Below are 24,325 nucleotides of genomic sequence, written 5' to 3' on the forward strand. Positions count from 1 at the left end.
TTTTGGAATTTCTTTCATAGCTTGTTCCAGCTTTCTTGGTGGAATGCGTAATTAAAAACGAAGAAAAAAACATCTTTTCTAAAAGTCTCACGGTTCCGTTTGTTTCCTTTCTGAGCAAGCATATGACACCTGATGTTTTGACGTGACCTTATTTAAGATTGGTTAAAGATTTATGGCCGCTCGGCAAAAAAATGTCTGGTCAGTATATGATGATAAATTATTATGGCGAAAGTACGTCTGTGACCAAAGGGCGCCATGGCACAAGGTATTTTCTTTAAGTCAAGGTGCGGTCAAAGACCCATTTCCAAAGAATTTCACCCTAAATAAGCCGAGTAAGAGAACAGAGTAAAGATTGCACCCACTGCATCACCGATGGGTACCCGGTGGCGCTGGGGATCGAACCCTGCACCTTCCGTATGTGAGGCGGATGCTCAAGCCACTGGACCACCGCTGCGGTACGGCCGATCACCGTGAGCATTATACTCGCATGCCGCGATGTTCACCCCAAAAACTTGGGCCAAGATGTTCCAGGTAACCAGTAGTCGAAGCTGGGGTGTCTATCTCCAGTTCTTCTTTCTTTCAAATGGTAAAGAACAGGCTGCTGTCACTGCTAGCTGCGTCTAGCAATGCGAACAAAAATAACAGATAGGGCAGCAGAAGAGAAGGTTAGACGAGCATCAGCTACTGTGACGGCCGAGGTGACGACGATGACTTAACGCAAATAGCACTGACGGAGCGCTCCTTTCAGGGGGGAAATGCTTCGATTGGTACCGGGTAGCACGATCGAATGCACTATGTCCAGCAATTTCAGACAAAAATTTTAAACATTGAAAAATTGTAAGATACTTCTACGGTAATATTGAAGATAACGGTCTATTCATCTTACATGTGGCGAAATCTTTTTTTTGAAGGGTTTGCATCGGTCGCATCCAACAGTTGACTCCCATATGTGGGGACTCAGCCCCGTGCTTCCCCTTGTGGTTTGCTTTCCCGCGGTGCACCCTCCCACGGCTTCACCTCAGTAGGGGCCCGCCACGTGACTTTTCCTGGTTAGTTACGTTAACTAACAAGAGAGGGCGACACGAGCACGACGGAGGACGTTGTTGCTGCGCGCGCGGGAGAGCGCACTCTCTTCGGCTGGGATCGTCGACGCGAGCGGACGTGTCGCTCGCGGCTCCGCTCATCTAGCGGGGTGAGGAAGTGGCGGGGAGACTTGCTCCCGTATCTGGTCCCGTCCGGCCTTGGAGTATCCTTTGCCTTAGGGTGGGCGAACATTCGCTCGTAACCTTGCTGGTGAGTCGGATGACCCCGATTCCTCAGCTTGTTTTGTTGCTAGCTGGCATTATTGTAGTTGTAGCAATAAATGCCTGTTTGTGTCAGCCAGTGTGTCGTTCCTTTGTTCTCTCAGAGCAAGGCCCGCCGTGGTCGGCGCGCGCTTGGTAGCGTACGCGATCACGGGATGGGATCTGGCGGCTTTGAACAGTGTCAGCCGCCATTAAATGGGAGAAACGTATTTATCTCGCCAATTTAAAACCCCACTCATAAAAAACCAATGGTGAACGCTTTTGACAATAGCAAAAAGGTTTACATAAAAAAATTTGACACCGCCGCCGGGTGATATCCAGATATTTGCTTGTTTTAATGAAATCTTACATTGTATGAAAAAATTGCTGTCATAAATGGTTTTCCGTTCAATAATGCTCTTGTCCAGAATTGCTGGGTATGAACGTGTTGCCCGAGCAAGGTACCTAACCCTTCTCAGTTGCACAATATCACTGAAGCTTACGGTAAGTTTAGGGCAATAACGGCGAGAATGCTGGGGGATATTGAGTGTAGACAATTTGCTTCTTGACCATTAGCTCACGGCATCCATACTCATTCCTTTTGCGCAAGCGTGGAAACCAGGAATACGGTACTTTCCAGACATCTTTGGTGTCTCGAGGACCGGAGGTCCGAGTGCATGTGTATTATAGTGTACCTCTCGCGGAGCCACTAGGCGGCAAGAATGAATGGAGGTACTCGAGGAGGGAGGCAAAGCTTTTCGCAACAGTTACCGAGCCTTTCAAGGTAGGCGCCACGTCAGTTGCCAAACTGGAGCCAAATGAGATCTCATTAAAGCCCTCGAAGCCCAAAGCTTACGCTGTAGGACATCCCACAGTGCCACGTAGAGTCCCTATTGTTGCGTTGCGTCTGCTCCTGTAGTAGACCGAAGGGTAGCGAGGGGCCGAGTCAGATGTCGGTCAAGTAAAACTCTTGCTTGGGCTTGTTGGTTCATGCTTGAAGATGCAATGAAAACGGCCCGAAGAACGAGGACAAAAGTAGAACACATAGGATAGGACCAGCTGGTCCTGTCCTATGTGTTCTACTTTTGTCCTCGTTCGTCGCGCCGTTTTCATTACATATTCAAATGTCGGGCTGCTGAAGCAGAGACGGGCCGAGCAGTAGAGAAAACTCAAGAGGGATCTATTCACATGAGGGCAAGAGAGAAAAAGGAACTTTTGCGAAGCTATTACAAATGGCAAAGTTTGAACAGACACTGGATGAGCATTTTGCAAGATGCGAGCCAATCAAAACAGCACTGCAGCAGGCTGAGTCAATCGTTGTCGACTCAACCCGTGGGAGGAGAAATCGCAGGTTTTTTTCTAATTCCTGTAGCGCAGCAATGCAAGCGGCTCCACCTCCCCGAAAGTACATGTAGTCCGTGCACGCCGCGGGCTCCAACTCATACTGACGGGGAGCTGTCCACAGTGGGGCCGACTTTTGACGGAAACGGGTAATTTCTTGATGGTACCGTCCCTTCGTTCCCCCGAACGGGCGCCCTTGGTTCTGTCCGACGTCCATCGCAGTCCCCAGGCGTTTTGAAGCGACAGCTTCTCTTCTCCGTGTAAAGCCGATTTCGTAGTTTCTGGCACAGCCCTTTACTGCGCATGCACGGAAATATTCGGGGGCTGCAAAAAAATCGCAGGGCACGCACACTCAAGGCACAGGAAAACCGGCGTCGAAGCTGAGAATCGAACCAGGGCCTTTGGAGTTCAAGACGGGGACGCTTCTACTCCGCCACGACGGTTCGATGACAGAATATTAATGGACGCGCATCTAGTGAATGCACGGGTTTCTTAGACACCTATCTTTGAGATCTGACTAGGAATACATGAGTAATTATGAGCATGTAAATTGCACGTGTCTGGATTAAGGAAGTACCATGCGTTTCCTGTACAATTTACCTAGCTTGGAGTGCAGTCGTAGCGCCATCCTGTAGGCACCCACTGAAACCCCCTTCGCTATGCATGGCGCAGGCCCTGCAGATGGTGCACGTATCTTCTGAGTCTACCCCTTCTCTGATTGCTGATATGCCATCCAAATCAGCGGGTGCACGACCACGAGGGAACGCTACCGCGTTTCACTTAAGGTGGAGCTTAAGCGTCTGCCAATTTTTTCTCCCAGAAGCCCTCCACTGACCTGCCGCGGTGGCTCAGTGGTTAGTGCGTTCGGCTACTGAGCCGGAGTACCCGGGTTCGAACCCTACCGCGGCGGCAGCGCTTCGGTGGAGGCGAAACGCAAAGGCCCCCGTGTGCTGTGCGATGTCAGTGCACGTTAAAGATCCCCAGGTGCTCGAAATTATTCCGGAGACCTCCACTGTGGCACTTCTTTCTATCTTTCTTCTTTCACTCCCACTTTCCTCCCTTCCCTTACGGCGTCGTTCGGGTGTCAGCCGAGATGTGAGACAGATACTGCGCCTTTTCTTTTCCCAAAATACTAATTTTTCATTTTTTATTAATATTATTATTTTTTATCAGGAAACCATTGCAGAATATATTGTTTTAATAATAATAATAATTGGTTTTTTGGGGGGAAAGGAAATGGCGCAGTATCTGTCTCAAGTATCGTTGGACATCCAATTGTATTATTTGGCAGTAGTGGCGAAAAAAATAAGTAGAGGAAGCCTACACTTTAACGCGACAGCTTTAGAGTGGACGTTCGGAAGAAGAGATACGCGAGTTGTCACACTAGTTCAGCATTGGTTGAGAGGGTTTTGACGTTACACGTTGAGCAGTAGAATGAAAATGATTAAGACTCGCATTAAATTGGGACTATCACGTAGTAGCATCACGAAATATATTTATGGCAATATGGACGTGAAGTAAATTAATTATTTTGAAAATTAATCTGGAACACAAAGCTAGGAATCGAACCCAGGACCCAACCGCTGCGATTCAGGCACGCTAGCCCTAGGCCACATAGGCACGTTCCTCGCAGTTGGTTTAAGGGAAACCTTGTGTGGCTTGTGCTGTATCACATGGTCTAGCGTGTCTTTTTTGCTGATCAGTGTGCTTAAAGATGTAAAAATCTGGCAAATAAGCATGAACTCTGTCACGTCACACCCTTAAGGAGCTGTTTAAGTGTCCCCTTAATTCGGTCCCCTTTTTACCGCTTCAAATGTTTCATGAATATTTTACCCCGCGTAACAGACACCTCCTCCCACCCCCTCCCTCTTGCCCCTCTAAAAGGAGACAGCTTTCAGTTCAGAATAACTTTATTATTTGAACCGCCCCCCCCCCCCCCCCTACCTGCCCTCTCCGGCACGGCACGCAGGCCTCCGGGAGAGCAGTATGGGGTCTATTTACTACTAGACTAACACTCAAATTTAAGTGATGCTGCAGCTGCCAGTTGGGTTAGTTCCTTTTGCACCCTGTGATCTGGGCTCATTAATGAAGACAGCTTTTTCTGAAAAAAAACTGCCTTCATTAAGTGAGTGAATACGGCAACGCCATCGCCGTCACAGACAGCTGATTGCTCAAATAAACTGCAGTACGTCGACACAATATTTCGGGTGCAGATCTAGAGGTTAGGCTGCACTGCCATTCATTTCACTTGGGTGTTCACAGATTCTTTCTGTAGGTATAGAGGTCACTAGAGTGAAATGAGTGGGGCAAAATATTTTAAATTCACTTTATTTAAGCAATAATTACCGCCAAACAAACACCAACGATCCTAAAAAGAGCCATCGAATCGATTTTTAGACGGAACGAAAAATTGGATTTAGTTCACCTCACTGTCCCAAACTAAACCAAAATTTGCCTTTGTGTCCCTTTGAAGCCCGCCATATTTTACAGTGTGCGTTACGTATTCATTTTCTTATATCACCGCTCATGGTGGTCATAGAGTATTTGAAATGCATTCAATACATTGACTCGCGTCTCATTATCTTCATTCCTCTAGGTTATAAAGAAATGCGGCATTGCTTCGTACAAATCAGGTTTGAATAGAGCGATAAATCTCTGCTGAGAGATCTAATGCACTTAGGGCGAAACCTTGTACAGGACTGTCAAGATCTATTTCGGCTTCTATGGAGCTGCGATGAGGATCGACGCTACGGAAATGTTATGTTGTCAGGGCGGAGTTTCTTACGAATGTCTACGCGTAAGGGTTGTGAAGTATTTTGGTAATTTTGCATGATCTCCCGTAAGTGCTGGTATCTAGCAGGCAATACGTGCCTTCAGATATAGCGCCAAGTCATGTGGCTGGAAGTTCGGCAGTCAAGAATAAGCATGTCCCATTCATTCGTTCCTATCGTTTTCCACCAAAATATCCGAGCCAGGTTTATGTTTTCAGACACGAGAAATATATATATTTTCACCGCTTGTCTCAGAGGGGCCAAAGGATAATTCTTGCAGCAGCCGCCACATAGGGCATTTCCCTCGAGAAACCAGTACCTTCCCACCTATTGACAAAGAAAGCTACTCCACGGCCCCGGCTGGGGCGCTTCCTTTCACTTTGGCAGCAGCGGCGGAGCGCATTGCACACAGTCTGCTGAATCTTTGTTATCCTACTGTCACAGGTTAGTAATTAGTCTTCGGTGCTGTTTTCATTGTCTGTAGACGATCCGCCGTTTGCTGCCAGTGTGATGGTCTGCTGATGGCGTAAATGTGGCACAGACGTTTGGATGCGTTCTATAGGCAGCATTTTTATCCGTATGTTTTCGTTCTTTGTTGTTGCTATCATGGAGCGATGTAACCTGTGCCGATGTGTACTGAATGATGATAGTCTTGCATTTACCTGTAATACATGTGTTTGTTATCTTTCTATCAGTTCCAGTTCAGAAAACCTAATAGACGACGCGCCAACAGTCCATAAAGAGAACTTTGACTGAGGCATGGCATTTTGCGAAGCACGCATTTTTTCTTGAATGCTCCATCAGAGGGAAGTATGCAATACATAAAATCCAAGCACGACCATAATGGTTGCATGAAGCGTGCGTCGACTAAAAGCTATTCGCATGGAGAAAAGTGGACACAATAAGCGTAAGGAGTAGTGCCTGCAAAGCATAAAAAGATAATCACTCCACTGTCCTGGCGTACGCCGAATGCAGCCATTGATACGCTTGCAAGTCTGTTGGCCCGATCGTACTTAGCAATTTACGCTATCGATCCTCTTTAGTGTCACCTTTAAACACATTCGAATAGTTCCAGAGTGATGTATGAGCGCGAGATGTAAGCGGCCATCCCTCTTAAGTATACGCAATATTCGACAACCTCTTAATACAGCCGACCACCTGCAACAGCACTACAACTGAGCCTTTGCAACCCCGTGCGTTTAAAGCTTCAGTTTGGATTTTCTGTGCGACTTGGTGAGTCAGGGCTTTTCTTAATTCTTTATTATTTACCAACGGACGAAAGAAACGGCTGAAAGTGAGCTGTACCCGTTTTACAAAAACTTGATACTTATGATATAAGGAGGATAAGGACACAGGACAACGCTGGACTGACAACTGAAGAATCGAGTCCAGCGTTGTCCTGTGTCCTTTTCCTCCTGGTGTTCCCGTTCTTTCGCTGGTGAAGTTATGTATGATACACACCAACTAGCCCACATGGTTACCTTGTTATGATATAAGGCATACAGAAGCGCTCATTATATGAGGTACAAAATGTTGTGCCATAATGACTGATGCTTAAAGAACTTCCTTTATTAAGATGGCTATATGGCGTATGCATTCAGAGCTGTTTTTGATTTATATGTTTAATTATAACGATTTGAAAGTACTTTCACTTTTCGCACGCATTTAATCTCATTAACGTCGAGAATGCTTGAGAAGAGTGAATGTTCTTGGAGAAAAAGAAAATAAATTCTTCTGTGCATGATAATAAGTTACTGGAGCGATTAAAGATTGCGTCTTTGCGAATGTTGTTGTCGTTTGTGAGCGCATTTACTCTTCGCACAGTGAGAAGTAACAGCACTGTTTCGGTTAAAGCTCATTTCTCCTGTATGCCCCATCGGATGCTGTATAGCGAAGAATAGTCCGCCTCCTTCTGAAGTTGCTGACGCATGATCCGCAGCTCACGATCGCCTGAAAAGAAAGAGTGGTGAGTGTAGCAAATCTCAAACTCATAATGGTCTAGGAAAAATTATGAACATTTGGCTAAGATATATACCATCGCAACGTTCCGGCGAGTGAGCAAATAGCATTGTCAGGAAGGTACATAACGACCCATATTGTGCTCTGCGAAAAAAAAAGCGAGCAACTATACAAAGAGATAAGGCAATGTAATAAGCTCTGATCAATCGCCCTGACTGATGAAACAGTAGCATGAACGAAACGAAGCTTATACATTGAAGGATGGTGGTGTGAAAGCGAACGTTTTTAAAAACAACTTGCTGGCGATTGTCGTGGTTGCACCGTGCTATATCAGCTACATACATTCTGTGAGGAACTTTCCTTAGCAGAACGGCAGTTTCTGCACAGTGGCTGAGTTGAACTGACACGTTTCAAGGCTCAAATCAAGCGAGTTATCGAAGCTTACAGTGCATAAATCAGAGCGGTAGCAACTGGCGCAAGAACGCACTACAACCGATCAAGGAGAGGCAGAAGCGCAGATTAAACTAATCAACACAGCCAGTTTCTTTGCTGCGTGTATGTTGACGTGCACATAACTTCATGCGCGAAAGAAAATAGCAAGCGCGTGAACTATGTAAATGTATACGGACGCTTTCAATCCTCACTTCACCGAACAAATGATAATAACAAAACCAAACAACCGTAACAGCGTCGCCGCTAGGGAAGATTGCTACGTAGAATACTTTTGCGTCTCTCATAGCCTGAGTCGCTTTGGGACGTTAAACCCCCATAAACCAAACCAAACCGTAGAATACTTTTGCTCTTAGAATAAATTGTGGGAATACTGAAATGTTCTGGGTTTCTGAAGTTACTCTTCTTCGGCTATTTATTCATCGTGCACTCGATTCGATAGCTATTGAGGTATTAGCCGGATATCAAGTGAGCCACAAATTTCTCCAATCAGAAGGCTACTTGATCCCGTCATCTTAAAACAAACGCAAACTACAGCCATCAGTTACTAAGTTATGGTTATATTTTGATTCAAACAACTCACGATACACAGCTTACAATACAGTTATATTTTTTTTTCAGTCGGTATGCATTTCATTGCAATTAGCTGTCACTGTTTTCGTCCCAGCTCGAAATAATTTTCTGTACTTGACGCTCGCTCACTGCGTTAAAAAAAAAACGACTTTTTCACGGCGTTCATCTTCTGGAAAAATAAAAAAAAAACTTACCCAGATGGTCAGCGCAGCAAGCATGATGACAGCCGCATTTTCGTAGCGTATGTTTTCTGTCGCATACCTGCTAAGCAGTGGCGCTATCGACGATCTGTTGAATAAGTGAAGGTAGTCTTAGTTGCCTCTCTTGCCAATGCCAAATGAGACACGCTCTTGTAAAGGAGTAACTTAAGGTAGCTTACCCAATTGTAATTGCGCTGAACAGAAATCCGCACACAGTTGCATAAGTCCACAGGCTGTCCGGAAAGCCTCGTTCACTTTCAGATTCACAGATGAATATAAATTATTAGGCAGTTGCAGAAAATAACAGGTTGAAGAAGTGTTGCTGTTACAGACAAAAATAAACACGACCTAGGCGATGCAACTGAATTGACACAAAAAAAGTCACACATTGTACTTCTCGCATAAACCTCTAGACATTACGCTTGATATGCGGAACATGTTTGTTCATGCATGTATGTATTCATAGCTCAAATGATCAACTGACAGCGTGAGTTTGCAAGAGAACTATTGGCTGAGTTCGAAAAGCAAATTATGGGACGACGAAGCATGAAATGACTTACGTACAACTTTGACATCACAGCTGCGCCAACTACACGTACACTCACAATTTTTCCTAACATATTTTTTATACCAGCAGCTGGTTGGCGAAACAAAGGATTGTACGTTTCGTGCTACCATGCGCACTCAATGTGCAATACTTTAAGAAAATAATATAAAAACACAGGAATCTTGTCTTAGTAATCTCAGTACTCTGATTTTCATTGCTAACTTGCCCTGAAGCGCTTCACTTATTAGTGTGATTAAATGAAGAAACTTGACTGAACAAAAACACGTGTTGAAAATATACTATATTAGTGAAGAAATATAATGATATCAATCACTACATTTCATCTATGACTAAGCGAATAGCAGTGAATAAGCACTGCGCGCGCATAAAAATTATGTGACAACAGAACATAAACAACTTACATTGCTTTCTTGAGGGCCATGCTGAAGCTTCCCACTACCACCGCAGCGCCGCCGAAACCAATCGCGCCTTGCGTGATGTACACAATCCAGAGGTATCTGCATAATGTGGGCTTATGAAAATTCGCACCACACACTAAGCACCGGCAAGTAAGTCAATGTACAAAGTGGGCGCATATTAGAAAGAAGTTTGCGATCAAAGCGCAACATGCCGCTGTTTAATCATTTCAGCAACGCAGCAAAACACATGCCTACAAAGGCGAAGGAAACTGGACAAGGAAAGGACGTCGAGAAAACACACGCATGTGCTAACTTTAACTCTGCAGTGTAGTGTATGAATAAATCACCATCACCATGATCATCATCATCATCATCATCATCGTCGTCGTCAACCTAACTACATTCACTGTAGGGCAAAGGCCTTTCACATATAGCTTCAATTAAATCATATCCGTGCCAGCTGCGGTCACCATATCCCCAGAAACTTGCTGACATCACCCGCATACCTCGCTTTCTGCCGCCTCCTACTACGCTTGCCTTCTCATGGAATCCATTCTATTACTTTTAAAAGCACCGGTTGACTTGCCTTCACAATGCATGCTCTGCCCATGTCCTTTTTTCTTACTGATTTTTTTTCTTCCTTTAAGCAACGGCATCACCAACGAATCATTTCTGTCATCAGTGTTGAACCACTTCTACCACTGCCGCTATTCCCACAACAAGCACTCTCAAAAACAAACAAAAAAGTCTGCTCTGATTGCTCTCGCCTTTGTTTTTCTGATAATCCAGCAAATCAGGTTTTTGACTAGACTGGCATTAACTCGTGTTTGTTCTCTGATTCACTCTGCACTATTCCTGTCTGCAAACAATACGCTTATCTCTTTCCTTTCCGTAGATCTTTGCGCTGTGTCCAGTTTAAGTTGAACTTTTTAATTAACCTCCATATTTCTGTCTCATACTCCGTACCGGTTAGATAGAACTGTTATGCCGTGTGTTTCAACTAAGAAGTTCTGAATTTTTAACAGTGGGACTTTCGAGTTATAAAAACGTTTTTTTTTCGGCATAGTGTTGCCAGCTGTATACCGCATCATAATATAGCTAAAATGTGCTAAGTAGTAGGCTGGTTAACTAATATAGAGTAGCTAACTTTTAACTATCACTGTTAGTCCCCTAATTTGTTGAGAGGCATGTAGCCCATCGTAAGTAATATCCCCATCAGTGTTCAAAATTTTGAACCCTGGCCGCAGCCGACAAAGGCCAGGGGTAATTGGAGAGACATGGGAGCAGCCTTTGCTCTGCAGTGGGCGTAGTCAGGCCGATGATGATGATGATGCTTTCATTGTGATCGCAAGTGTACACAGCACGCAGTCGGAATAAAGCTGAGCGGAAGTTAGCGCTTTTGTGTGTTAGCTTGTCGTTAGTTCCCTATTACGTCTGCACTAGTAAAGGTATTGTGATAGATTGTGCAATCACGCGCTGTGACGTAGGTGTGCCACAAGAGAGCATGAACTAGTTTTGTGCCTGTGTTGCTATCACCGATTGCACTGATAACTGGCAACCGCCGTACCTATTTAAGCAGTGGCGTTCTTCCAATAAAGCGCTTTTGATTCTGTGAAGTGTGACTCACGTGTCAGTCTGTTACAGGTATCCTCCTGAAAAAAATAGCTCACCTAAAAAGGTAACTTTATCAGGACAAGGACAACTAAAATTGAGCTCGTGATCACAATTAATCAAGGCACCTAACTGTCCCTCTTACGCATAACTGGATGAAAGCTAAGTTATCTGGATGGAAGCTATTCATTTCCGATCGGAAGGCAACGCAAAAAATACGCAACGTGGGAAAGAGCGACACACATACACAGCGCGTGTGTGCGCCGCTTTTGTCTCTAGTTTGTTGTGCTTTGCGCTACTTCCCATACCAAAATGTGCCCTTTGCTAACTGATGTATAACATCATTATTAAACAACGCCAGCAACTCCATTATAACATCACCCGCTGCGTTGGCTTAGTGCTTTTGGCGTAATGCTACTAATCCCAAGGGTGCAGTATCGAATCCCAGGCGGGTCGGCCGTATTTCAATGCAGTGGGAATGTAAAGGCGCCCTTGTGCTGTGCAATATTAGCGTGCGGTAAGAAATTCTAGTTTGTCTCGACTAATCTGGAGCCTTCCACTACGGCAGTCCTCAGAGCCCATGCGTCACTTCGGGTCGTTAATATCCCATATACCACATCATAACATCAGGATTATTATTTAGCAAGTTGCCTGACTCTTCATCCGCATAACGCCGGTTAAACTACAGCGTTAGGATGTTTCACGTACGCATTCCTGACTTTCATAAGAAGGGAAAACAAAAGAAGGCTAACAAGGGTCGAGGGAGAGGAGCCGCAGTCCCATAACTCGGCCCTGTTATGTTTTGTGTTTTCAAGAATCCCATCTTCCTGACTTCTATCTGTCTTTAACAAGTCGGGAAAGGGATAAATATCGCCAAATGTTTTGCTCAGTAAGGAAAATGAAGGCGGAATTACTTATTTTATCCGTCCTATACAGAGGTAGCACTGCCAAGCGGATACTTGGAACGTGTCCAATAGACAGTCTCGGAGGCCATTGTTCGCAGCACTTGCATCGCCTCAAGGCTAACAGGTGGCGCCTCTTACCCTATTAGCTTGACCAACGCTTAGATGCACGGTAGGAGGTATGATCGGAAGGGCCACTGAAGCGTTGTTCTTGACTAGAGTCACTAGATAAGTGACTATTCTTGACTCCCTCCTGGTTTTTTCCAACCACCCCTTCTTTCTTCAAGCTTGATTTCGTCAGATTCACTTCAAACCCATTACAGCATACAGCGCGGCGCCATTGGGCCCGTCTACTCATCTCATAGTACAACATGAAAGAGCGAATACGAAAGCGCTAGTCACGGATAAAATATCAAATTCGAGAGGCCGATCAGCGCAAGCATGGCTCATGCAGGGCTAGGGAGCGCGTGCACCCCAGCCGTGCATGTGAATAGCTCCGACCCGTGCCGGCGAAGGCGGGGCAGCAAACCTCTAGAGAAGAAAAGCCAACCATCCGATGTATGTGTACCTTTCGTCAAAAGTATTCAGTCCACAGGTTAGCTCATTAGCCATGTGATGGAGGGTCAATAATTACCTTGAAGCTCTAAATCATAATAGTGAGAATACTACTCCCCGTCACTGCTTAAGACCTTTTAGACTTTGGGGATGGGGTGGGGGGGTGAGGGGGGGGGGGGGGGGGGGTACATGAGTTCTACTACACGACTCGTAAGTAAACCATGCGAATCCTAGAGTTTTCCCCAAGGCTATATCTGCGCCTCTTTCTCTTTTTACTCTTATCAATTATTCATCTCTTCTCTCAAGGTACGCATAAGGGGAGTTACCAGTAAGCTTCACGAGCGCCGTGAATACTTTTAAAAGTGTCGCCAGCCTTGGAAGCTTCATTGGCTGCCGCCGTCTTAAACTTCGCGGCATTCTTAAAATTAACATTTATGGTAAATTTCGATTTCTATGTTTTTGCATAGCTATTAAATTTGCCAGCGTTCTTCGTAATAATAATAATAATAATAATTATGCGTAGCTGACAGAATTGGTGTTGGTAATGTCGTGAACCCAGTTGAGTTCGGGACCGTGGTGCCCCAGCTCAGCTCAGGCCAGTACACAGCAGACCTCTATGTACCTCCTCGCGCGGCTAGTAAGCAAACACGTTCGAGAGACGCTGGTGTGGGAGGGGCGTGGGGGGAGGGGGGGGGGTGACAGACACGCAAACTCACGGCGGAATAGGCAGGAACGGAGCGGGACCCACGAAGAGGAAGGCCGTGGTCAAGATTACGAATCCAAGGAGAACCGAAACGTCCTCTTTCTCCTGAAAAATAAAAAAAGCATATAAAAGTGCGTAACTAAGAAAGAAAGAGGAAAAAGTTCCCGATACAAAGAAGTTGCAAAAGAAGTTACGGGCTAAGGATGATAGTATGACCAATTTCGCTAAAGCGACGAGAAGTGAGGCCACCTGCCGTAAGTTCTCGGGAAAGTTATCACAAGTGCGCGAACAGCAAGTTTAATTTTCGTTCAGTGAAGACTGCGGTGCTCTAAGACAGAACCTGCCCAGACATATCACTCTCCTCTTTTGTGACGATGTGACGCTTCGCCGTTACCTTGACACCCTTCCCCTCACTTAGCGCTTTTACTCTGGGGTGCCCCCTTTGCCGAAAGTGAGCGACAAAGGTGGTTTGCTCCTGAGCCGTGCTTTGGAGCCCTTAGTTCCCTCCTGCAGAGAAGGAGGTTCCGCAAGGTGAGGACAAGGGTTCTCCGTGTCCCGTTACACGGCTAAGATTCAAACCCCATTGATCGGTTACTTTTATTAAAGACGGTACATTAAGAAGTCTAGAGTTGGACGAAAACTCGTCTGACCGGGATAAATCATAATAACGTGAAATTGTAGACGCCGATTAAAAACAAAAAACAGAGCCAAACGACAGGGCTCCCCTACGGGAGCCGAAACGTCTTTTTTTCCTGTTTTTTTTTTATCGGCGTCTTAAATTTAACGTTATCACGGTACATATACGCATGACACATGTGGACCAGGAGTAAGGCAGACAGGAGCGGTGACTCGAGTGCGCTGCAATGCATACAACGTGCGCCAATAATGTCATGTCGACGTCACGAACTCGGAGCTTCCCTCTGCTCTTCCCTGCTTCTTTCTTTCGCGCACCAAAGCGCTTCTTCGCATAGTTTCCGTTTTCATCACCCTCTTGCCAGACACGAGTTCTTCGACGCACCAACTGTCGACATTGCTGCGATACTAAATGCAGTGCTAAGATAGGGTTCCGAAGGGACAACGTTCTATCAGGGCTTCTATGTACGTCGCTGCGACATCTAAATGATTCGCTGTGTAGCTCCACTTGATAAAGCAACTGCAGCGCGCTCCTATCAATATAGTTCGTCCTCCTGTCTATTTTCTCCGTGATATGGAGCTGCATTGGCATTCAGCAAACGCTCGCTTGGGCGAGGAATCACTGGTGTGGGTGGATTAAGGTGCAGCAATGCCGGCCACTTCTTAATAAGCCGGAAGAAGTGGAGAGCCTCTAAACTCTATTTTTTTAAATAGTTATTTCCCGGCAGTCACGAAGGAGCCACTTTAATGCACAAAGTTGCTATGACTCACCGCGAGTTATTCCGGTCAAGAATGGATTACACCGCCCACAGCGACGTTATACAACGGAAATTGCGCTAACATTGAGCTGAATTATTTTGCTACGTGTCAAACTTTTTGGTAAAAGGTTTGCTCTCTAGCTGCTCTTTTTCTCTATGCTGATGAATGCCGCGTCTGTTTATTCTTCGAAACGATAGATTTTCTTTTTCAGATACTAAACTTGCTTTAAACGCCACAGCGTATTTGGGAGTATCTGGTCGACCGTTCCGATTTGTTCGTGATTCTTGGCTGGTTTTCTGTTTAAGCAGAACGAATTTTCATAGGACATCAGCTTCTGTCAAGCTGAGCAATCAACATTTGAAATGCAGTTGCGGAGCGTGCTTATCACTGCGTTCTAAGGACGCAAAACATCAATTAAACGTTTCTGTCTTGCAATTTGTTAGATTCTGGAGCATGACACGCCGTATATTATACGCAGTTATTCAAAACGGATATAGGGTGGTCCCCCGGACAGTTTTGCTTTTGCACTTAAGCTTCTGTAGTACTTTAATACCATGTGCGCACTGAAACGTGAGCGCTTACTTCGGCAACCGCTCCAATTAAAGCAACTAAAACACTTCAAAAATTGATGCGTTAATTGTTTGCATTTTTTCAATTTGTTTATGTACTTACCGGTGCTTACCGTATACAAAAGAAAAGAATTGTAGATCAAATTAAAGTACTTAAAACGCGACATTAATGAAATAAGCGCCTAATAAATCGAAGCTGTACAAAGTTATTGCAGCGCTATTAAAAAAATGGCGCTAGCCAATCTGGAAGCGTTGGTCACACTAAAGCGCGACATTTAAACCCCATGCATAAGGTGCTAGTTTTTGACAAACACTTGACTTTTGACGACTTGTATTCGTCTATAGGCCGCAAATCAAGAATAGGAAGATATAGTTTCGGTTTCTTTTCGGTGTCAATAAAGTGTAGACACTGCTCAGAACTGCGGTTTGATTCTGCGGCTTCGGATATTTTACGAAGAAAGAAAGCTGGCCTAATAGGTTTCGAGGACTTAGTAATTTCTCTAAATATATGAGAAAAAGTAAATGTGAAAGAAAAGTCTCACCATCTTGTACGTGAGAAGATATCCCCAGAAGAGCGCTCCGAGAGCGTACATGATGTAGAGTACAGCGAAGACAGCAGCCACCTCAATGTCAGGTAGTCTGAACTGGCAAAAATGGAAAACAAAGTTAAATTTTGACTCGTAACGTCGAGCACACAAACAAGAACATTTCAAAGGCAGCCATAAGATTTAGGCCTATAGTATAGACGCTTATTAGGGGAACTGAAAGTGGTCTGTTCGCCCAAAATTAGTCTTGTACAATTTTTATAGCTTTTAGCGCACTTTTATTTTGTCTGTAGATGATAGCTGTCTCTATGGAATTAATGACGAAGCGTCATTATTTCAAGAGTAAGTTCGTTCAACACAATCTTACCACGCATGTCTCAGATATCTCAGGGCATCATCTAAGGCACATGGAATACCAATCTAGGACTATAACGGTGCGCTTAGCGGACTCACTCTAGTTTAAACACAAAGCAAGCAGCCTCCAGAACTTGAATGACTGCTTGCAGTACTGTGCTGACGATATGGTATGTGCTAATTCAATATTCGTGCGCACTGACCATGAGCCATCATTATTTAATGATCCTAATGCGCAAGGAGTGGTAAAGCATTGTTTCCTTTGAACCGAGGATTCTCAAGTAGTGTCACGTCTTAGGATACGCCCTTTTAACTGCCTTACTTGAAATAGCTGTGGAAATCGTGTATAGTTTAGCATAGCAGCTCATGGCAAGATATTTGAAATTCACTATAAATTATTCACAGGAACGTTTGTCGCATTTCAATGACTGTAATGAACATTTCAAATGCACTTACCTCCCCCTCTTTGAGATGAAATTCCAATGTTCCATCATGAAATCCAAAGGCCGCCATAGTGATTCCGACGTTCGCTATGCTGATAACCATAGGTGGGGTTATCAAAAGCTGAGCGGCGTTTTGGTCAGGTTGATCTCTTGATATTTTTATAGCTTCGAAAAAACAAAAGTTTGGTTTAAGTGTGCAGGCGATAGCTAAAGCAGTGAAAGGGCTCGTCTGTGGATATACTCGAATCTGATTGATGTCTTTAAATGCCCCCCAGGGATTACTTTTTAGATATTAGGAGCTCAGTTTTGTTGTGCCTTGAGAAGTTCTGGAAAAATGCTTACATTTGGCGGGAGACCTTGACAAAGCGAGCGGCAATCCCAAAAACATCAGACCACCAGCAATGAAGAAAGGTATAGCATCTGGCCACCACTGAAACGAAAAGGCAGCTTGCATAAAGTTGTGAAGCTTCCAGTATACTGAGAACTAGCGCATAAATTACGCATAGTGTGCTTACCTCAATCAGCGATGTTCCTATAAGGAAGCCTGCAGTATTCGAAATGCCATACGTGAATTCCATAGCAGACTAAGCAGAAAAAAAGGATGGAATCATAAAATGAAATTAAATAAATTTTCTTATATCTGTGGCAACATTTTTGAATGCTGGAGAAAACAATGTCGTTGCAGGGGAGCAACACAAGGGCTCAGAGGTCTACAGGGTCACACCGTGGCTTGCGGCCTTGAAAGAGCGCCGAAACTGTGCAGAAGTCAACGCCGTGTTCGCAAAAGGAAGACGCATTAACTGCGAAATAAATAAGCTGATATGCACATCTTCAAGGATGCACATTATGAAACACGTGGGGGTCTAAGAAATGTGTTGTCGACGCCAGAATGAAGTACATTGAAAATTACCTTAAATTTGTCAGCGCCGGCAAAGGGGCAGTATATCTAAGCAAGAAAAATAACAGCTAGCTTTCATTATACGTTCTACTGCACTGTTGGATCAATGGCAGACGCTTCTATCGCTGTCGCAGCTGCAAACGATATTACGAGACATGCTTCGTCAACCAAGGAGCCATTCTCATAGCTGCGGCAGTGCATTTTTTCTGCGATAACCGGGATATCCAATAACGCAAGACTGGGCTTCAACTAGTGTCCGTGCTGATATGCGCATAACTTCCGCATTATCTATCCGTGGTTCTGTTTCACGTACAGTCTAGGATAAAAGTTTGCTGGACGCTGATTTGCGGAAAAAACATTATTTCTGATAGCCTCATTAGCCAGGCAGATTGTATTTTTTGAGTATACGGATTCCGCAGGTCTCTTCACATTTCAATGCGTATTGATGATCTGCTGTTCCTGACCGCGGCGCAATAAATTTTTTTTTCTGCGAATACGCCCCCCACAAACTTTTGTACGCGAGTGGACGTATGTGCGCGGGACGTCGTTTTCTGGCTATCGTGAAAAACGTGACCTTTTGCCTGTATACTGCACATATAACTCACGACGCTCAGTGCTAATGCAAGTAAACGGTGACAGTCAGATATACGATGCTACACTACGCGTAGCTGTAAGTCGTATCGAAACGAGGCTTACGGCGAGATATTAGCGGGCAACCGTCGGAGCAAAGCTGGATCGTTAAGCTAATGGATCGAAGAGGGCTGCCAGCAGCTAACGGGAGAGAATACCACTAATTACTTTCTTCGGCTTTAATTACGGTTGATTTCTCGCACTTGTCATGCTAACGAGCCTGCAGTTTGCCTAGCGAATATTTACGGGCCGGCACCAAAGGCAACAACTATAAAAGAAGTGATTCGCCCACAGTCCCGAATGGAGCGAAAATTGCGACAAGCAGAGAATGCCTAGGGAGGCATGCAGAATGGAGACAACGGAGTATGTGGGACTCACTAACAATTATTACTCCGCAGCTTCGCCGACTTCTGAACGTTGCTGCGGCGTAGAGCGTCACTACGAAGAAGGCGTAGAAGAATCCAAAGGCAACTCCAAGCGTGACAGTAGCGCCGACGAAAGAGCTGCCTTCTGGTATCCAGTACGCAGAACTGTAGGGAGGAGAGAGAAAGCAGATTTACTCTCTCCATCAGCGAATAAGGGGAAATAATTACAAAAAAAAAAGGGGGGGGGGGGGAGGTATGCAAAATTTACAGCGCTAAAAACGGACGCGAAGGGAAGACACAGGACAATCGCTGACTCTCAACTGAAGTTTATTCACGGGCAACAAACAAATATAAGGGAAGAGGCAGCAACCAAACAACAAAACCACAAGGCACGTGTTACAACGTTGGGTCAAGATAGGCACCTCACTACCATGCAAGATAGTAAGGTTGGTTGTTGCCTGTTTCCTTGTATTTGTCTGTTTCCTGTGAGTAAACTTCAGTTGAGAGCCAGCGTTTGAACCTGTCATCCCTTCGTCTCCGTTTTTTGCGCTGTTAATTTTGAATATTTGATTTGGTTTATGGGGGTTTAACGTCCCAAAGCGACTCAGGCTATGAGGGACGGCGTAGCGAAGGGCTTCGGAAATTTCGACCACCTGGGGTTCTTTAACGTGCACTTACATCGCACAGTACACGGGCCTCTAGAATTTCGCCTCCATCGAAATTCGACCGCCGCGACCGGGATAGAAGCCGCGTCTTTCGGGTCAGCAGCCGAGCACCATAGCCACTGAGCCACCGCGGCGGCTGTTAGTTTTGAATATGTATCACCAACTAGCCAGCCTAGATATTTTGTTAGTGGTAGGGTCTTAACGTAGTTACACCGAGTTGACATGCGAAAGCATGCGCTTACCTGGTTGGCTCATGGTTTTGCTTTGGTGGGTCGTCGGCACGTTTGGCAACGATATTAGACTCAGGTTAAGCTCTGATCGAGGCTAAGCTGACCTGATCTGTTCACGCCGCAGTCTGAAGTTGATGAAGACGACGATGTGCAATGCACAGCGCCAGAGAGTTTTGCAGTTAAACACGAGGCGTGATCTGCTGCAGCAATAGCGTAGTGCTCTATTGCAGTGGCCAGCGGAAGCTGCTCTGTTCGCGCCGCTGCGGGTTCGAAACCCAATCATGGCAATATTGATTTTATTATTGCATGGGCTGCTGCTATGCTAGGCTTTGCCAATGTCACCTTCAAGGCTGAGCTTTACAAAAACTCAGTGAGCCGGTTAGACCTCCTGAAGTAGTGCTTCCGCATTAAAAAGCAAAACAATGCCCAGTAACGTGCACTATTATTGACATAAACGACTTAGAACCTTTCGCTTCGAGCAAATTGATGGCAAAGAAGTAATTGGGACCAAGTTGGCTTAGGTAGAATGAATTCCTTTTGTGCATAATGAAAGTGTCAAGTAATATCATTTCTAAAAATTTGTCTTGCTGCTGCACTTGGGGGCAGAAGGATTGTAATCATTAGAAGAAAGCATATTGTTCAAGCTCTGTCTGGCAAATAACCGGATCGCTTCTGGTTTTCGTGACGACCAGGCTAATAAAAGTACGGACACCAATGAACGGTTTAGCTTTCGTTCTCTAGCTGGTGGGATTAGAATTAGATTAATTATGCCCGTGATCTTTCCACTTTGCCCCACTGTAAAATAGAAGTGCACCTCTTACCACTGTACTGTCTTCCTGATTTTTAATAATGTAGCGTAAGCGTAGACCAAACAGCTGGTCAGCGCCCTATAACGGCAATAAGCGTGCAACACGGCCAGAGTTGGCGCACGCGCACGAAGGGAGAGCGTCGTCTGCTACGCTGTTCCGATAACGAGGACACACGCCCTGCCACAGTATCTGCTCTCAAAAAACCGGTGGGCAGTAGAGCCTATGTGCATGACTAAGATGTGATACTGAGACGTTTGAAACCTGCGATGCTTTTTTAATATCGTCAGGACACTGAAAGGTTGATTAAAGAGCTTGTTTGGTGCCCCTTTTGTCGTGTTCCCATCTCGCATAGGGTTGCTCAAATCAGAAGGTTCGCATTCCAGGCAATGGTTTCCACGTACTGCTGTATCTCTTCCCTTTTGTTTTATCTTATCTTAACTCTGCTTCACCCGCATGGCGTCCCGTAATAGGAAAAAGAAAAGAGACAAAGGACGTCCCAGACGACGCAGACGACGGTCTCCCTTCGTGCGCATGCGCGAACTCTCGCCGTGTTGCACGCTTATCGCCGTTATAAGGCGCTGACCAGCAGTTTGGTCGACGCTCGCGCTATATTATTAAAAATTAGGAAGTCTGTACATGGCGGAGACCGAAGGCCAGTGTCGAGTAGCTTCCACGTATAGTGCGAGCGCTAAAAATTTTTATCTGTCTGGCTGCCGAAATTAGGTGACGGAACTAGACGCTATGCAGAAAATGTAGCTACCCTCTGAGACGAGTAGAAAATGTCGCCAGCCGCAATCTTTGAACCAGCCCAGACAAGATTATTGTATAGGTGCTTAGCACGACGTTCCCACTCTTTTCTTCTTTGTCATTATAGTGACGCGTTCTGCTGCTTTCTCGCGTTCGTGTGAGGCCGTATGAAGCAGCCGTTGCAAATCAGTCAAGCGCTTCCAAGCTCCGGCGGCAATATTTCTTTGCACTTCATGGTTGGAAGACAGTTGCAGGCTTCGCAGTAATCAAACTCAATCAACTAGTGCAGCCCTAGAGCCGCCGAGCAGGTTGACTTGCAGGATAATTGTATCAACCGTGAGGAGTGACAGATGATGATAATAATGAACTCTGCTCTTCCCTCTTATGTGTCAGTGCGATATGAGTCACGACCTCTTTAGTCCAGTCGCTACCAGCGCCCTCAAAGAACCGCCAGGTGTTATCAGTGTGACGAACAGCACTTTTCCAAGTGGAGCTCAGTCTGTGTAGAATCATTTATTTTGGCTACCTGCTGGCATTTTGGCGCGACTGCCAAAGGACAGGGTTAATTGGAGGCACATGGGAGAGGCCTTTGCCCTTCAGTGGGTGTAGTCAGGCCGCTGCTGCTGCTGATGATGATCTTCAGCAAATGCGGTTTATATAAGAAAATACCTGTTTTAAAGCAATTTATTTGCCCTTCGGACGATGACATAGTGGCTGGACGCGTTAAACGCGTCATGTAATATCATGCGCTGAAGATAAAGTGGGAGCCCAGCAAGCTTCCGGGCTCACGCTGTCGTGTGTTTGATTCCAGCTCGCGGGGCTTTGCTATCTTAACTCTCATGTACAGCAATGTTCTTCATGGAAATTAGCATCCATTTCGACTGCAGTTTCGGCTGCAGTGTCGCCGTGATTTCGGTGGGAACTTCGATGAGATGGTCGAGAATTGGGGCTAAAAACATTTCACGTTCAAAAAGCAAAATTACGCGCTGGACATAGACCGCCGTAGCTAAAGAAGAAAATGATATCATGATTCTCCCCGCACGATCACTAAATTAAGGAAACAAAGTATATAATATAGGGGGGGGGGGGTGTCTTTGAAGTACAAAGAAATAAGAAAATAAAAAGCCACCAATGCAACACAACTGCCAGAACCGAGGCTCTCGTTCGAGATTCACATGGGGGTGCTTCGAGAGAGGGAGGGGCGGGTGGAAGTTACGACGTCACTGGCTGGAAGACGGCGTGGTGGGGAGGCGAGGGGGAACCAGCATGGCCCCCGCCGCCACAGCTGGGTTCAATTAGCTTATCTGCTCGCTTTGTTAGCCTCCGCCGGAGGTGGCCCCGTCTCACTCTGTGTTGAAGCAACGAGATATTGTGCCCGCCGAGCAAAAGGTTCTTCACTCCCGTGTGTGGTTGGGGCCCCCACGCAATGGCGCCCAACGGCATGACGTCTGTTGTGACGTGTGCTCACTCCGCACTTGACCAAGGGGTGGAATTCATCCTCGTGTGAACGAGGCGTATCTAGATTTAGAGGGAGCCTGGCGCGGAGGGTAGCGGAGGGATGCGTGGGGTGCCGCCTGCCGCCGAGACTTCCTTCCACACGGCCAGCCAGGAGCCGAAGGGTACATCACTGTAACCATACTACAGCAGTAAACAAGGGAGTAACTATTCATTGACATCCACCCGAGCTCAGCCATACGGCTACAAAGGAAAGCTATACAGCTTTCTCAGAAACTTCGCAGTTAACGAAAAATTCATCCTGGACCGGGGTTCGAACCCGGGACAACCGATTCACCGGAGCAGTCGCTCGACCAACAGAGCTAACCGGGAAGGCAAGCTTGTGATAAGGCGAGAGCGAATTAATCAATATCTCGAAGTGTGAACAGCGTTGGTAAAATGTTTAGGGGAATTCCCCAAGGTGGAGTAGATTTGAAACAAGAAAGTAATTATTCATTGGCATCCACCAAAGCGCAGCCATATGGCCCCAAAGCAAAGCTATACAGCTTTCTCAGAAACTTCGCAGTTAAAGAAAAGAAATTACTCCCTAGTTTCAAATCTACTCAAACTTGGGGATTCTCCTAAACATTTGACCCCTACGGCAGGACTGGAGCTCGAGCCCTGCCGTCACCATACGAAGCACTGGCAGAAAATACGGGACGCCCCGGGAACCTCGGTAGACTTCGCGCAGACGCTGACGCCACCGACGGACAGTTATCGCTTTCAACCCAATGGACATAAAAGCTCCCACGGACGTCTTGCGGACGTTTGGCACGTCCGCAGGACATCCAAGGGACTTCCTGTGCCCATTCGGAAGGCCCTCCTAATGTTATTGCATGAAAAAAGAAAACCGCACGGTGCGAGTACTGTTAGTTGCAGCCGAGCAAATAATCCCCATGCCCGCTGGCGGTCCGAAACTGTAAGCTCTGCCACCACGCGGCCTCTCGAAGGCGTGACGTGTGCGCAGTCGATCTTGCTTAGCAAAAAATTCCATAGCCCTTGTGAATACCGCTTTAAGTAGACATCGATAGAGAAATGAGCGCGTTACGACATACATATTAAGGAAGCAAAAAATCACTCAAACCAAGAAAACGATAGGCAATATTTTTCTATTATGTGGTGTTAATCAACGGTACTTAATCATGCAAGTAATGTACTTGAGACGGCGAAGCAATACCAAGGTGGTAACAATAGACGTAACTGAAAAAAGATAAAAACTAACTTACCCGTATATTGAAACGCATGCAATCATGCCAATCATTGCAAAGATCAGTGTGGCCTGAGGAGTGAGACACTGGATCTGGAAAATTATGGGCTTGTAAGAATCCAACTTCAAAAGTAATTAACTCATATTTTACTTGATGAACACATGCGTAACCTACCACTGCGATGTTAATAAGGCTTCCAATTAGCATTGACACCTTGGTGCTAGCGTACATGACATTGAATTGCCATTGCTCAGCCCGTTTTTCCAGTGCCTGAAAGGGAGGACAACTATTTGTGATGACATGTCACTTGAACGAGTCCTAACCACTGGCGGAACGCGCCAGTTAATAACTTTTTAATCAAATAAAATATAACCGGCAATGAATAAAAACAGGTACAACAGGTAGCATGAAGTGCGAACACTTTGTCTTTAAGATATCTCACTGATCCCGCCGATTATTTGTTATGGGCATAAGGTGTAACCCCGGCACTCTCGCTCGACAGCTAGACATGTCGTAAAGTGCTGATGTACCACATGCAAAGAAAACCTGAAACTACACATCTAAAGCTGGCGTACATAAGTGTGTTTTGTGAGTGGTTCACGTAGTTGTCAGCGGCTGTCACGAGCGCGACTGGGTTGTCGAGCAGTCTACTTTAAGTTTTA

General features: G+C 45.6%; 1 protein-coding gene across 1 annotated transcript in view; it reads right to left on the reverse strand.

Moving 5' to 3' along the window:
- Nucleotides 1–7,145: 7,145 nt before the first annotated feature.
- The window catches only part of LOC144098524 (uncharacterized), a 29,135-nt gene continuing 11,955 nt past the window's right edge, over nucleotides 7,146–24,325 (reverse strand). Inside the window, exons 4-15 of the mRNA XM_077631233.1 lie at nucleotides 23,838–23,933; nucleotides 23,682–23,755; nucleotides 18,528–18,675; nucleotides 17,133–17,201; nucleotides 16,960–17,047; nucleotides 16,631–16,782; nucleotides 15,818–15,919; nucleotides 13,328–13,419; nucleotides 9,547–9,642; nucleotides 8,757–8,831; nucleotides 8,572–8,665; nucleotides 7,146–7,345 (exon numbers count right to left, since the gene is read on the reverse strand). Coding sequence (XP_077487359.1) covers nucleotides 7,244–7,345; nucleotides 8,572–8,665; nucleotides 8,757–8,831; nucleotides 9,547–9,642; nucleotides 13,328–13,419; nucleotides 15,818–15,919; nucleotides 16,631–16,782; nucleotides 16,960–17,047; nucleotides 17,133–17,201; nucleotides 18,528–18,675; nucleotides 23,682–23,755; nucleotides 23,838–23,933 — 1,188 coding nt within the window. The 3' untranslated portion in view covers nucleotides 7,146–7,243. The remainder of the gene's footprint in view (nucleotides 7,346–8,571; nucleotides 8,666–8,756; nucleotides 8,832–9,546; nucleotides 9,643–13,327; nucleotides 13,420–15,817; nucleotides 15,920–16,630; nucleotides 16,783–16,959; nucleotides 17,048–17,132; nucleotides 17,202–18,527; nucleotides 18,676–23,681; nucleotides 23,756–23,837; nucleotides 23,934–24,325) is intronic.

The sequence above is a fragment of the Amblyomma americanum genome, chromosome 7 (genome assembly GCF_052857255.1).
Source record: "Amblyomma americanum isolate KBUSLIRL-KWMA chromosome 7, ASM5285725v1, whole genome shotgun sequence".
In the NCBI taxonomy this organism is placed as follows: Eukaryota; Metazoa; Arthropoda; class Arachnida; order Ixodida; family Ixodidae; genus Amblyomma; species Amblyomma americanum.